The sequence below is a fragment of the Pangasianodon hypophthalmus genome, chromosome 9, assembly GCF_027358585.1.
Source record: "Pangasianodon hypophthalmus isolate fPanHyp1 chromosome 9, fPanHyp1.pri, whole genome shotgun sequence".
Lineage (NCBI taxonomy): Eukaryota > Metazoa > Chordata > Actinopteri > Siluriformes > Pangasiidae > Pangasianodon > Pangasianodon hypophthalmus.
This window is the reverse complement of record NC_069718.1, coordinates 16029113-16045350: the sequence shown is the minus strand read 5'-3', so window position 1 is coordinate 16045350 and position 16238 is coordinate 16029113. Positions and strand designations below refer to the sequence as shown.

Here is a 16238-nt window from a genome sequence, read left to right as displayed (position 1 = left end):
TACTGATGCGAACAAAGGCGAAAACAAAAGAGAAGACTGGGGAAAATACAGTGACACAGCCAATGACGTGCACTATTAAATGTAACGGGCATGAAAATCTTACCAATGAACATAACAATAACAAAGCAAGTCTCGCCCTCTGCAGTGCGCCCAGAACTGACCAATCACGCCTCGAGTACGTTATATTGACGTAACCGTTGGCCAATAAGCGAGCAGGTCTAAAAGTAATCGGTCCAGCCTTCTCGGAGAATGCTAGAGATACTCGGTAATGGCGACAGGTCGGGTAAGTAAAAACTTAGAGAACGATTACAAAGAAGCAAAACATTAATGTTGATCGGTTGAAATGGACAAAAACGTTTTAACAAACTGTTGTTTTTACTCTGGCGATTAGAAAGGTTGTCATTCATTATTTCATTTTCAAATGACAACGTTCTGTAACGTTAGATCAGTTTTTTTCATCACGACGTTTGTTGTTTTGCTTGTGGCTAAGTAACTTGCCAGCCATTGCAGCTAGCCAAGTTACCTAGCTAACCAACTAGTTAAACCAGCTGAAAGTGCTAGCTAGCTGTCGTGTTCAAAGTTATACCATGTTACATATATTACCAAAAATAAATGTTCCTTCATTCATTGCGATACTCGGAAGGGCTTCGAGCGCCATGTCTCAACTTGTTGACATTCTTTTGTTTACAGTTCAGTGAGAAGTAAGGGGCTTTATGACAGCTCACTGAGCACAGGATTTAACCACAATGACATTTCTCCTATTAAACTGGAACTTTATCTGTGTCACATGTTGATTTTTAGGACAAAGACTTGTCATGTTATTATTTTGTACTAATCACGGCTGAAAAAAATGACTTTTTTGACTAGATGTGATAAGTAGCTATTCTTAAATATAAACCATGCCTATAAACGAGCCTTCTTTCGGTAGCAATCCGACGGATCTCACTTTTCTCTCTGGTAAATAACACGTAAAAATATGGCCATTGTTAACAGCTGATATTTTTCGTCCCGTGTGTATTGGCTGCAAATAGAACGGTTAAACCACTCCGTTTTTTAAATCGAAACAAACATCGTCTGACAGTACATTTCATTCACTGCCATCGAGTGCTGTTTAAGATCTCCGGATGTCAGTAGTCGAAATTAAATGTCTTGTTCTATGTCGACTGTTGTTACGCAGTTGTGAATGAATGAGCGCAGTCGCGCATGCGCCAACTCTCCCAGCGTTTATAAACAAGGTTGCGTGCAAGAGGGTCACGTGACTAGGCGGGACGTCCGCAAACAAAGCTATTACATTTCCTTAATAAAACTTGCCACTTCTATTCGGTTTTGTTTTAGTTTTAATTTCAGAATTCGTGTTGATATGTCTTCGCTGTGTATTGTAATCGCACGGCCACTGTGGCAGACATGTTTTAAAGCACGAGCGAGGTTGCTCAATAGCCAGCATGGCCGTCCTTGTTGACATACTGTATTTAAAAAATAAATTGTCCAAAAAAAAAAAAAAAAAATCAACGGAATAAGCAATTCTAGTGTTGGTTTAATAAATAATTAATTGATTTTGATCCATCAAGTTCATTCATTCATTTGCAAGTAAATGAAATCTTAAAATAGGTACACATAAGAGTTATTTGAGAATTATTATTTGAGGTTCACTCCTCATTTGTAGGCCATTGTTTGCGTAGCATCACACCACAATGAAGCCTTATTTCCCTTCATATATCTTCAGCCTGCCCATGTGACAAGGTGTAATATGGTGTGGGAGGTAAAGACAGTCTCTAAAAGAATCCAGGAATCCAAGACAGATTGCTCCAGCATGGACGAGGCCTTTGACCTGCTCAAGTGTAATGAGGACCTGACATCTTCACCAGGCTGCCCCTCTACTGAAGGCCCTATAGAATACGGTGATTCCATAATTGACTTATTTTCTCAGTCTTTCTATTTATCAGTCAGTCTGTTAACATAAAATTATGTATTAGTTGGCCATAAATGCACGTATACTGCAAAAGTTTCTCCTGTTTATTTTTAGACAAAAGTTCTTTACCAGTAGTGCAGCTGAAAATGTAATTGCAGTGCTGTTGATACAGTCTATATGGTCTTTCTTTGTATGTCTTTTACAGATGACTTGCCAGAACTACAGGAAGTGAAGGATGACCAGTCGTCCCCAGCAGTGTTCCAGGTGACCCCGGGTGTGTCGCATGAAGAGAGGCCTGAGCCGGGCTGGAGCCTGCAGACAGAAAGCAGTAGCATCTCCCACACAAACTGGCTCACGGAGTTAGCCAACATCGCCACCAGTCCCCAAAGTCCTTTACTGCAGAGTGCACCCCACCCCAGGTCAGCAACATGCAGGAAGTTCACCGGAGAATGTTGAACTGAACATATGAGTTATGAAATGACAGTTTCTGTAAAATCTTTAAAGAAAAACAATTTAAGATCTCATTTATAATCTACAAGATTATAAACATTAATGTTTTAGTTTTTTTAAATATTATATGTTTACTACAACAGGAATCAGCACTTTCTCACTATCACTACAGTAATCAGTACTTTCTCCTGTAAATGTTTATTTATTACTCAGTATGCTTCTGAAAGTGTGTCCTATTTGATTTTCTGTAAATATTCAACTGATTCCTTTTGCATTACTGAATATATTCTGTGTCTGCAGGTCTTCGCCTGTGCATATCTTTGCCCACAGTAACAGTTTACATTCCTACGCCCGGCCTCCGTTGGCCTCCAGCAGTGCTCCCAGTCCTGCTCGTAGCCACATGAGAGAGCGTCGCCGCACGAGGGTACAGTATTCAGCAGCAGATTAGAATTGAATAATTAGAACAAATATGCACATTGCTACATGTTATGTGCAATTTTATGATTTCATGATTTGGCAGTTACATTATAGTCATATAAACTTATTGTATGTGTAAGGTCATCAGTGCTGTTTCTGAACCTATTTTAGGCTAGCAGTGAGTCAGAGTCTGGGATATTCTGTATGTCTTCACTGTCTGATGATGATGACATGGGATGGTCCCATTCTTGGCCCTCCACAGTCTGGCACTGCTTTCTGAAAGGTAAAGGCCATAAATAGACAAACACACATTGTCAGATACTTGTACTGACTTTTGACCCGAGGTTACAGATTATAGTCACTAAGATCTTAAAGAAAAAGCACTACACTTTTGTAATAAGTTCAGAAAAAAGGGATTTTTCAGTTATCTGGGAAACCCAGCTGACCTTTGTGTTCTTATAAGTGTCTTAGCTGAATTTCAGCCATTTTATGAATGAGCAGTTGAAGTTGAAGCCGAAGTAGCACCCTCTTCTGTTAGGTCTGTGCCACTACAACATAAAAAGAACAAAACAAGAACATGGGTCAAGGGAGGGGCGCAGGCACAGTGTTGTATGTTTTTCTTTCCACCCTCAAATTTTGAGGCGTAATTCACATGGCTAGTTTGACTTGTATTCATTTTTCCCCTACAGCAACATTGACAGGAAGATACAAATATTCAAGAATTTATATTTATAGACAAAAATCATGTTAAGTTTGGGTTTTTTTCTACAGGCACACGCCTGCGTTTTCACAAAGGGCCAAATGTGGAGTGGCAGGAGGTAGAAGATGTGGCTGAGTCTGAAGATGAGTCTGATGATGAAGGAGGCATGCACCTCAGTCCCATTAAAGTAATATAGCCTTTATATGCGTTATAAAGTGCTCCTACATGTCGTTCTTGATAGTGTCCAGTGATAACAGAGAAGCTAATAACAAGACATCCTTGACTTGAAATTAGCCAGTTTTATGATCACCTTAAATAGATATTGTTATGTTTATTTTAAAACATACTTTGAGTTTATTACAATGAGGATTGAGACAGTGTAGTTGAAAGTTGTGTTGACACTGAACTCTTGATTTTACTTTGCAGACATATGGATGTGAGGGGTTGAAACTTGTGGCCCTGGAGGAGACTGTGTCATTTGGCCAGTCGGTTCTGAAATTAACCTTTGACCCTGGTTCTCAAGAGGCTGGGCTTCTAACTGCTGAGTGCCAACTGGACCATCCATTTTATGTGAAAAATAAAGGTGAATGAACATATTAGCCGAGGCCACATTTTTGCCATAAATAAAGCCTCATCTGAATGTGCAGCCTACTCCTATTCAGCATGTTGATGACTGTAAATAACATACTTGCTCTTATGAATGCCTGTCTCTCTTGTAATGTTTGATTGTTAAATTGAACAGATCTAATTTGTGTGCAATACAGGTTGGTCCTCTTTTTATCCGAGCCTTACTGTGGTGCAGCATGGTATTCCCTGTTATGAAATGCAGATTGGGGACTTGTGTCTACCTCCAGGACACCGTGATGCCATCAACTGTGATGACTCAACTGTTTTTGACACCTTCAGGAGGTAGATACTGTCACTGGTGGTTCACTGATTTCTGCTATAAGGTTATTGGTCAAAATTCATGCTAATGGTAATTTAAGGCAATCTTGTGTGTAGTGTATACATGTGTAGGTCGATCATTAAGTGTGCATGCTCCTAAGGCCTGCAGTTCATTATGTGTCTCCCTGCAGTTATGACTTCACCCCTCTGGACTCATCTGCTGTGTATGTGCTGAGCAGTATGGCACGCCAGAGAAGAGCATCCCAGTCAAGCGGGGGCACTGTGAGCCCTGACTGTGACAAGCTGGAGCGTTCTGGCTCTTCCCATCACTCCCCTAGTAGCAAATCACATCGTAGCCACTCCTCAGGGGGAACTGCAGCCACACCTACAAAATGCAAACGGCCAATGAACGCTTTCATGCTCTTTGCTAAGAAGTATCGAGTGGAGTACACACAGATGTATCCTGGGAAAGATAACAGGTAAGTGTTAAAGGTTAAGGGTATATTGGTGAACTTTCAATATTTATTTAAGAAAGATTAATATAGTAATTAAATGAGAAACGCAGACTGACTATTTTCATGCCAGCACACTCTACCTAAATAATATCACATATACTTTCTGCACATTATTTTATTTACAGTCACATATACACATACACTGCAATATTAGTACAGTGAATTTCACACTATAAGCAATATTATTGGTCTTTATATTTCTTTCTTATTTTCTTACAAGCTGAAATTATTAAGAAAATAATTTCTCTTTACCCCAGAGCTATTAGTGTGATTCTGGGTGATAAGTGGAAGAAAATGAAGAACGAGGAGAGAAGGATGTACACCATGGAGGCTAAAGCGCTGGCTGAGGAGCAAAAACGCCTCAACCCAGATTGTTGGAAACGCAAGAGAACCAACTCGGTGAAATGACTTTTTCTTATAGACAATTCTTACAGAATGGACAAGAGTAGCATTTATCCATTATGTTAGGTTTCGGATCACATACCCACAACTGTAAATGGCCAATTCACTATTCTGCTTTGGCTAAGGTCTCTGCTTTTGTTCTTTTAGGGTTCTCAGCAGAACTAGCCATGAAACAGGAATGGGAGCGAATGACATCACCTATGCCATCTATCCACCCGTACGAGTGAGGAGACTTAACTGTGATGATTACAGCAATATATATATATATATATATATATATATATATATATATATATATATATATATATATATATATATATATATATATATATATATTTGAACATACACACACACATCAGTGGGGTCCAAAGGTCTGAGACCACTAGTGAAAATGCTTATATTTGGCATTCTTTTCTAATTTAATGCAACAATTTGAGTGAAAAATAGAATCTTTGAAATATTTACATGAATTTTAGACTTTCTTAGTACTTGGTATGTCCCCTTTTTGCTTTAATGACAGTGTGCACTCAAGCTGGCATGGACACCACAAGTTTTGCAAAACCTTACGATCCATTTTAAATCAAATCCACCGGAGTGCCGTTTGAACACAAGCTTCAATAGAAGAGATGAGGCAGGAGGACCTTTTGTACAAAGCAGTTAACATGGTCAATATTACAAATTTGCTTTTAATTAAATAGGGACCTAGAAATAGTGAAGAATCTTGAATAATAAATATTCAAGATATTGAACATTTGAATATTTCAAAATTCTAAAAACTTCTGTTTATTTCTATTTTTAAATGAAAAAAAAAAAAATCCTGGATGTTTTCAATGTGGTCTCAGATTCTTAGACCCCACTATGTGTTATACATACATGCATTATACAATGTGCATTTATATATATATATATATATATATATATATATATATATATATATATATATATATATATATATATATATATATACACACACACACACACACACAAACACATTATGAAGCATATTATCTATTAAACTAACAGCGCATATATTTTTCTTATTCTTTCAAAAATTATGAAAATGCCTTATTCTTCCAAAGTAAGAAAATGCTCACTTGTACTTTCAGGTAATTTTGTATTTCTATGCTTGAAAGGTGAGACCCTGTGGTGCTATTTTAGTGAGAGCAAAGGAGCAGTATATATATCGAAAAAAGTATATTTTTAAATGTAAAAAGAGGAATTTTAGATGCTAGTCAGCTTGTTTTGCAGTTGTTCATAAGAGTTAAGTTTGTATAACTCAAAATATTGCACAGACGCATTGTATTGCAAATGGACAAATGTTGAATTTCATGTTCATCAGTGAACTGGGAATGGTTGTATTCTGTAGACACCAAGACACCAGCCTAGACCATAAACTGTGTGTGGGAGCACGAGCAACGTGCGTATGGGTGTTTGTGCACCCTCCAACCGGCCATATTATAGTGCATAACATGCTCACATACACACATAAAGACACACACACACACACACATACACACACATGATCACAAATGAACACATATATACATGACAGCACACATTCACTCTCACATACAGCACTTCAGGGCCATGCCTTCACTGTAAGTGTTTTGTTTTTGCACTTTACGTACATACATAAACTTGTACAACCAGTAGATGTATACAAACTGATATATTGTGTATAAAATTATATATATATACTTTACTCACAATCATGGCCAAACTGTATAGTTTATTTTGTGCTTTGCAGGGCTGCCCTCACTTTTGAGAAAAAGAGTTGTTGATAATGTACAGGTCCATGTTCCCATTCAGTTCTTGCACAAAATATTCTTGTATCATATTATAAATAAAGTTTTAAAATTATTGTACACTCACTTGCTTTGGTTTGTTGGAATTTATTACCATTTATTATACATTAGACTACGATAAAGATGTGAATATTTTTCAGGGTTCTTTTTGTTAAATAAATGCATAATTTTGTTTAAAGACAATGTGAAATGAGTATGGTAGTGGCACATTTGTGAATGAAACCCCTCTTGATGGTAGTGCCCTCCAGAATTATTGGCATCCTTCATAAAAATGAAGATGGTTGTTGACCTGATCATCATGTGCCTCCTCATTGAAGTTGATGGTGAAGGAGGGGAAAAAGAGCCCAAAGATCACAGTTTTAGAATTGCACAGTTTAGTTGATTCTTCTTGTCAAGTTTCAAAATTAACTGTTAAACTACACTTTTATAACAATAAGATTCACCATCAGACTGGGGGAAAAAAAGGTGATATTTTTTTTTTTTTTCTAGTCTTCAACTTGGGTAAGACTGTGCCCATGATAGTCTCAGATGCCTGTTCTTGGCTAACCTGAGTGGAACCCAATGTGGTCTTCTGCTGTTGTAGACCATGCATCTCAAGTTTTGATGTTTTGTGCATGCTGAGATGCTTTTCTGCTCACCACGGTTGTAAAGAGTGATTATTTGAGTTACTTTATTTTTCCTGGCAGCTTGATATCTCTTATCAACAAGGCATTTCCACCCACAGAACTGTCGCTCGCTCAATGTTTTTTGTTTTTTGCATCATTCTGTGTAAACTCTAGAGACTGTTGTGTGTGAAATTCCTAGGAGATCAGCAGTTTCTGAAATACTCAAGCCAGCCCATCTGGTACCAGCAACCATGCTACGATCAAAGTCACAGAGATCACACTTTTTCTTCATTCTGATGGTAGATGTGAACATTAACTCAAGCTCTTGACCTGTATCTGCATGATTTTTTTTGCATTGCGCTGCTGCCACATGATTAGCTGAATAGATAACTGCATAAATGTAGATGTACAGGTACTGCATAAATGTAAATGTACAGGTTTTCCTAATTGTTTTTCCTGTCTCTTTTTCCTAATTTAATAAAGTGTTTTTGCCCATTTTAATGAAGAATGGCATTAATGAGGACACTTTAGCAGGTAGTGGTTGAGGAAGAGGTGAAATACAATAATGACGTGATACGGTGTCATCACTGGTGTGCATGGTGACTCAAAAAAGGGCAGGGAAAAATCTTTTCATTGTTAGATTGTGCACAGGAAAAAGGTCAGTTTTTTCAAGCTGTCTTTAAGGAAAATACCATACTTTAATCGTGCTCTGGCAGGTCTAGATCTACACTATTATTCATTCCACTCTATTTCAGCAACACTAGATTCCCACTAGACAGGAGATGTGCTTAGGTGTTCTTCATGTCTGATCATTGCAGGTGATGTCAGTGGCTTTTTGATCCGTGGTTCAGAGGGAGCACAGTGTTTGTCAGTCTCATTTCCATGGTGGCCGTTTCCACAGAAACTTCTGCACATCAAAACAATAGAGAATCTAATTAATGTGGTAACGCTCGAGAGAACTGTGGGCCTCCTGTTGTGTCAAGTACCCTTTGAAGGCTTTAATTAAATCTTTACCCTGCCATAGAGCTCCCTCTAAAGAATAAAAGTACACCAATTAATATGTAAGTAAATAAAGGAGGGAAATGATTCAATAACAGGGCTTTCATTCAATATCAGCGGGTTGCTTTGATTCTCATGATATAACGCAGTCATGTGGAAACAACCACATCCTCAGTCCATAGATGAGGATTCTTTGCATGATTTTGTGGCCACATAGCACCCTGATTAAGTCTGAGAGGAAGACCGCCAAGAAATACAGAATGCTACCCTTTTGTCACATTGTCTGCATGGCAGTACCCTCTCAGCTATAACTATCATGCTGTCAGGGTTAAATTCAAATTGTGATCTAGTACACCACACTGATGCACTTTTCTTTTGTGCTACTCTGAAAAATGACCTCCAGAGGGCTCTATAACCGCATGTTCACTAAAGAAGTTGGTAAGCACCTAACAACCAGTGGTTTTGGTCTAACAAGTCTCAAATGATTTGAAAACCCACTTTTGATGCAACATTAGTCTTTACTGTTCTGAAACTAATTTATACTAGAATTTGTAATGCAATGCAAGGAGCATGGGGCTTGAAGCATGTCAAAGCTTGACTTGAAGAATCTTGACTAGTGAGCTAGTTAAGTAATTGTTCCCAATCTCGGTCCTGGGGATCTACTATGTCCCTCCACAATTTAGTGTTTCCACGGTCTAATACACCTGATTCAGCTTATCAGCTAATTATCAAGCCCATTATGAACTGAACCGAGTAAGAGTGGAATGAACTGTGCTGGGCTGTGCTTTCCCAGGAGTAACCTTTTGGGGAATAACAGGAAGCAGAGACGCTGCAGTAATGTCTCTAGTAATGTGTATGGAGAGGCATACAATACAGTTTCTATACCTCAGAATGTAAATCACAAGCTGTCTTGTGATTTGTATAATAAAAAAAACCTTTAAAAACCAGAAACTGTTCAAAAATTGAGTAAACACTGGCCACAGTGTGGACTGTCCTCCATGGTGTAAATGAAAGAACCCTAAACATAATAAAAGATTATGCCCTTTCTAGGGAATTCATCTGAGTCAGCAGATTGTACTAAGTTGGTTTTCCGCTAATTCGCAGCACTGGGAGTGGAGTTTTCCCTCCACATGATGGACCCCTCATTCTTTCATGATACACAGAGCAGCTAACTGAGCCTTGCTGCGAGACTCCCACTCATGCAGCCAGTGTATAAATCCCCTGCTAGCCAAAGACAGGCATCAGCTATGCACTCACTACCTCAGCATTGACCATCTTAAGGATGCAGTATCTGGCTTGAATATCCAATGACTATGTCCTCTGCACTGACTATGCGGCATTTCCGATGCTGACAGAGCATGCTCAACTGGCAGATTTAGGCCCTGATTCAAATCTGACCCAAACACCACAGCCTAAAAAGTTTCCTAGTCACAAATGCCCACATTATGCGATGGCTGATAAATATAACAAGAAGCCCACAAAGCAATCTTAGTCACTTTTTTGGTGAATCAATAGACATGACTCAGCTGAAATTGATGATTCAGGAACTGAGACTGCAAAACTCAGAGACTAATGTCCTCCAACAGAGCCCTCCTTATAGTCCAATGACTAGTCACTCTCACTGTTTCACGTGTTGGAGCAACATGAAGATGCTATGTCTACTGCCACATATGAAAGATTCTTACATGCTGATAATGATCTTGTAATTGAACTGCCATGTTTAACTACAGCCTGATACTACAGGCTGAAAATGGCATTGCTGTTAGGCTCTAACTAGCCCTGGCAGCCAGTTTTAAAATGATGATTGCCCTAGTGGGGTTAATTAGTGTTAGACAACCAACAATACCGAATGTGCTTTTTCACACAGCATTGGCCATCTTAAGGCTGTTCACAAGAGAATTCTCTAGGCCTCAATGAATTAACTGAATTTACTTTATATACTTTAAGAGAATATTTGAACACAACCACTGGAATCAGCTGGCATTGAGGTCAGTCCATCTGACACTTAAGTTTTTTTTTTATTATTGATTCTGGGATGTTGACATGTCTTTGTGCTGTTCATAACATTGTGCTGTTCATATATATCAATCATCAGGGTGGCACAAGGTCATATATCTCTCTCCACCTTGCACAGAAGTTCCTCTGATGGGCTCATCCATGGTTAGCCTCAGTGAAATCAAATTATCTATCACCATGCACTGTCACAACATGCCCAGTCAGGTCACCTGTGCTTGTGGGTTTGGCCCCTCCAAATGAACTGTGAACAGAGGAATGTGACATTCAGTCCAGGAAACACAGTCCAGGAGACACTTCTGAACACAAGAGCCTCTAGTACATAGGCCTTTTATGGCCAATTCACCTAATGCTATTTTTTCCTTCAGTGACTAGTAGACAGTGGCTGCCTATCTACACTAAAGGTGTATGTAGTGGCCTTTGCAGTGTGACACTGCACAGTGCAGGGCATCTCTCTAGGGGCTCATAAATATATTATGGACTTTCTGAGAGTGGCGAAGCACCACAATTACCCAGGAGCCTGGCCTGGGATGTGCTGGAGTCCCTTAAGAACCATCTTTATGAGCCTCTGCAAGATGTTGATCTGAAGTGGGTGTCTCTGAGAACTGCTACGTTTGCTAGCAATTACTTCAGCAAGTGGGAAAACTTCATGTTCATGTTCAAAGCTTCATGTTCGGCCTGCAGAGTATTTTTTGAAGGTATTCAGGTAATTCTCACTGGCCTTGGCAGTTAACCAGAGTTCATAGAACCACATGTAAATACATGATTAGATGTTACAGAGAGTAACATTAGAGTAATTGTGATACTTTCAGGCATGCTTGTAGCAAAGTGCTATGACATTCCCATGAAGTTCCCTATCCAAGGGAACTTGGGGCACAAGGTGGGGGACACTCTGGACAGGGTGCCAATCCATCAGAGCACAATTGCACACTATGGACAATATGAAAGTGCTAACCAGCCTTTGGACAGGGGGAGGAAACCGGAGTACCCGGAGGAAACCTCAGAAGGGAGAACATGCAAGCTCTGCGCACACAGGGTGGAGGCAGGATTCAAACCGCCAACCCTGGAGGTGCGAGATGAATGTGCTAAGAACACTAAGAACTAACAAACACCATGTGTCTCCGCTTGCATCTGAAGCCTGCAATTCTTCTGCGTTAGTGTCTGGCTGTGGCAGTGACTGGCTCATGTTTATGCATGGTCAGGGTCCTGGAGCTGACTGGCACTGAGGAATCATACCCACTATTGTTCCCCTTCTGTCCTTAATGCACAAAACCAATCCTTTCTGATCCTCAGTCTCTGAGCTCTCTTGAATGAGCAATGTTGGCTGAATAACTTTCAGAAAAAGCACAATGTTGAAATTCGATCCATTATAGTGTTATTGTTATCAGCAGACTCTAAGAGCATGCAACACAATATAAGTGCCTCAGGGATTTGTCTAAAGCTGAAACTGCAACAAAGGAACATATTGCTACTGCACCATGGACAATATTGATTGGCCTTTAAAATCATTTCAGTGTTTCAATGGACTGAGCATGTGATTTCATGTGTTCAGCACTAATCCCTTACTTGGTACTTCTCAGAGCACTTAAATACAAGTTAGTTTCATTTGACAGTCATTTCAGAGACTCAGTTAGCTTTCATTATGTATTAGATCTTGTGAGAAGAGCAATTTGGGGAGCAAATGAATAATGAAATGAACAATTAAGGGCAGAGGAGAGACAGAGTCAGGGAGAGAGAGAAATGTCAGCAGGTGCATCCACCTAATCAGAGCCTGCATGTGCACCACGACTCCTTCGTTAGGAACAATTAGGCTGCAGTGATGGAGAGAGAGAGAGATAGAGAGGGAGGGAGAGAGATTCAGAGAGTGGACAGACTCTGTGTCCTGCTTAGAAATGAAGTGTGTGTTTGTGTGTGTGTGTGTGTGTGTGTGTGTGTGATGTTTATATAAGTAGCACAATTTTGTAATTATTTTGTCCTTCAGTCAGAACGTGTGAGGGTTCAATTTTGCATTACCTTTTTGTTTTTTATCCCTCTGTTCTCTTCTCTTGTCAAAAAAATTCCCAGGACATATCAGCAGGTCTAGACTTATTTCTCTCTCTTGTAACTACTGCCAATGCCCCTGTGACAATCTTGGCCCCCTGCGGCCCTGCTAAATGCAGTGTTACACGACTCTGAAATTATTATCTATATACCTAATTACTTTTTTGCAGTTGCAAGGTAGTAAAACAGCACTCAAAAAAAAAATAATAATCAGAAGGCTTTTTTTTTCCACTTAGCTAAGTTGGAAGGTATTGGAACAAGCCGCAATGGCCTCTAGAAAAATAACAATAGCAATAAGAAATAGCAGGAAGAAATATTACGTGGAGGGTTCAGAAAGTTAATGCACAGTACAGCAGGGAGAGATGGGGAGCCATCCTGAGAATGAGGCTGAGGATGATGAGGAAGCTGAGTGTGAGACACAGAGAGAAGAGTCATGTGGCTCCATAAGTACAGCACCATCAGGTTTGGAAAAAAAATATCTAATGTAACCGGCCCATCAACTGAACATGATTTGATATCTAATGTAATTAGTGAAACCTCCATAATACAAAAACAAGTAGGGCTTATAAATAATGTCAAAAATAGAATGATCTGTGCTTCCATATACTGACAAAATATTATTGTACACATTTAAATGAAACTCATTTAATAAAACTGTACTGAGAGTATCTATGGAATTTATGTTATAGGGGTCCCTGGCTACAAAAATATTGAGAACCCCCTACTCTAACAGAATGACTGGTCCCAGCCTGGCTCCCCCTGTTCAAATGGTCTAGACCTGCCACTGGTTACTACATATAGTCAGGTCACAAATGAAAAATAAAACTGGATTCTCTGTTATGTTTTCTAGAGAATATTGCTGACATAGTTTGGGTCCACTTGTTCTCTTAGAAGGAAGAGTCACTGCAAGTCAAAAGTTTAGATTGATCACCTTTATCCTATGAAGAAACATTTCTATCTTGATGGGAATGGTCTCTTCCATGATGACCCCGCCCCCAGTCACAGGGCACCAGGGCTCACTGCATTGGTTGGTGAGTATGAAAATGATGTAAATCTTGTGTTATGGCCTTTGCAGTCACTGGATTTCAATCCAATTGAACACCTGGGGAGATTTTGATGTGTCAGACAGCACTCTCCACCACCATCATCAAAACACCAGCTGAGAGAATATGGTTTGATAGAATAGTGTTCAACCCTCCAGTACAGTTCCAGAGAACTGTAGAATATGTGCCAAGGCAAGTGAAGCCATTCTGGTGGTTTGTGGAAGCGCAAAACATTACTAAGACACTTTCTGTTGGGTTTTCCTTTAATTTGTACCCTTCCTCCTTTTCTATTAGTTTCACTATCATGCTTTAAAATTCCTTTAGTAACATGTAGACCTAAAAATATCATAGACATTAACAATATCCTCTTTGCTTTTAATGGGAAATTATTAAGCAAGGCCTGAGGCAAGAATATAAAATATGAAAACACAATAATGTAAATATAGTGGAGGTCCATGAGACCATACTTTTTTCAACTCAAGTGCGATATCAGCTTCAAAGCTATTGGTTATAATCCTGAAAATGGCAGCACCACCACAGAGCAGTGAGAGTGTGTCCCTCAGCTCTTACTGTATGCTCTGTAACTAAGCCAGTACTACCAGATTCCAGTTGACATTTAAAAGCTACAGCAGGGTCAGAAAAGGTGTCAGAGAGAGCGAGAAAGTGAGAGTGAGAGTGACTTGATGTATGTTTTGAACATCACCAATGAAGTCAAAGGTTACAGTGGATAATGAGACCAAAAAGGAACAAAACCTTCAGCTGTGCCACTGCAGTTGGGAGATAAAGAACTCAAAGGTTGAGCTTCTCACTTTTTTTTCTCCTTTTCTCTTGAATCTCATGATTCTTCATTCCTTCCTCTCCCTTTATGCCTTATTTTACTCATTCTCTAGGTGGAACACATTGTGTGCTGTGTGGAGACAGTAAAAACCAAACATGAAAAGGAAAAGGTGCACTTAGGAACTCTTTTGTGTAAATACTTGGGTATGTGTGACATCAGATAACATGCACAAGAACGTGATAAGAGCCCAGAGGAAGATGGGCAAGAAAACGGAATGTTGCATATTAAAGTGCTATTATGTGCAGTGTGGCAAATGGTTAAATGATCATTTGTCAGCTTACCAGAATATTTATCCCAAATTTGCACTCATGTCATGTCTCATTTACCTGCTAAAATTAAGAATCTGACTGTGCTCAGAATTTTCTGCTAAACCACTTATTATAAATGGTAAACCACAAACGTTTCAGTCTCAGAGAAGGAGCCAATTTTTAAAACAAATTATTCTGGGTCACTCAAGGCTGTGTTTTGTTCAAGAATTTTTACAATAATATAATTCCTAGTTCACAGAAAAATAAGGCCATGTCCTACACCCTTAAACAAGGACAGATTCAAATGATTAAAATGTCCTTGTCCTCACTGCAATGGAGAAGATGGCACCCTATTCTGCTTCTACAATATAATTACCTCCCATTTGCTTTAAGAGCACTAATGCAGCAGACCGTGCGCATGATGATTTCTGCATAGGGGACAGTTGTATTCAGAAAGTAGGAAACATGATTTTATGGTGAGTAAATATATACAATACAATAGACAATGTATTGATATCATGTCATTGACCAGAAGAAAAATCAACTTACAATGAAATTGCTGACATTACTCATGTCCCTATTTATCTTACCTTCCGGCTGTTGTGATTATTATTTAAAGTGACAAGAATTTCAGCTAAGATTAGTTCAACAGTAAGAATAGATGTACAAGCCGTGGACAGGTAAATGACTAAATGTGAGAGCCCACATCTGGGGGAAAACTGTTTCCCCAAAAGTCTATACCCTATAGAAAGAACAGTAATTGAGCATTTTAACCAGCCCTCAAAAGTGCTTTGCTTTGTTGGGCTTCTACTGAGAGCTACATTTTCCATTTGTACGCAGACTCTTTCTGAGGACAGGATGCCGTCAACAACATGTTTAAAATACGGCTGACAAAGCACAGAGACTGGTGACTCAGTAAGCATTAAAACTCAACTGTCCAAGTAACTGTGCTCACAGGCAGTGGAACACACAACACAACACTCCCATTCGCACAGATCTTCAGTTGAAACGTCTAAAAACGACAAGCTGATAAAGTCTAAATCAACATACCTGTTATGTGTGTCATGTAGACGGACAGATAGATGCAAGATGCAAATGTTTTGACTTTTTTTAATTTAAAACTACTAAAGCAAACAAACCAGAAATGTTAGGCAATACTCAATGGAGTCAATGGGGCAGGCGATCAGCAAATAGGCTTGAACTAAGCAGAGCAAATGGGAGAACAGGAAACAAAACTGAGGTCAAAACAGTGAAGCAAAACATGCACTGAAAACAAAACAGCTTAGTAACATCACAGACAACATCACAGGAGTGAGACTTTGCAAAATATGTGTGTGAGTCCAGGTTATTTATGGGAGTGTGTTAACTG

The 16238-nt window shown here is 39.2% G+C and overlaps 1 protein-coding gene across 1 annotated transcript; it reads left to right on the top strand.

Moving 5' to 3' along the window:
* The first annotated feature begins 185 nt into the window (after positions 1-185).
* Positions 186-7149, top strand: hbp1 (HMG-box transcription factor 1). The gene is made up of 11 exons (XM_026918707.3): positions 186-283; positions 1724-1898; positions 2115-2328; positions 2660-2783; positions 2948-3059; positions 3548-3663; positions 3903-4059; positions 4241-4385; positions 4553-4840; positions 5134-5275; positions 5426-7149. Exons 1-11 carry the CDS (start codon positions 269-271, stop codon positions 5441-5443), a joined length of 1506 nt encoding a protein of 501 aa, XP_026774508.2. The 5' UTR covers positions 186-268; the 3' UTR covers positions 5444-7149.
* Positions 7150-16238: the final 9089 nt, after the last annotated feature.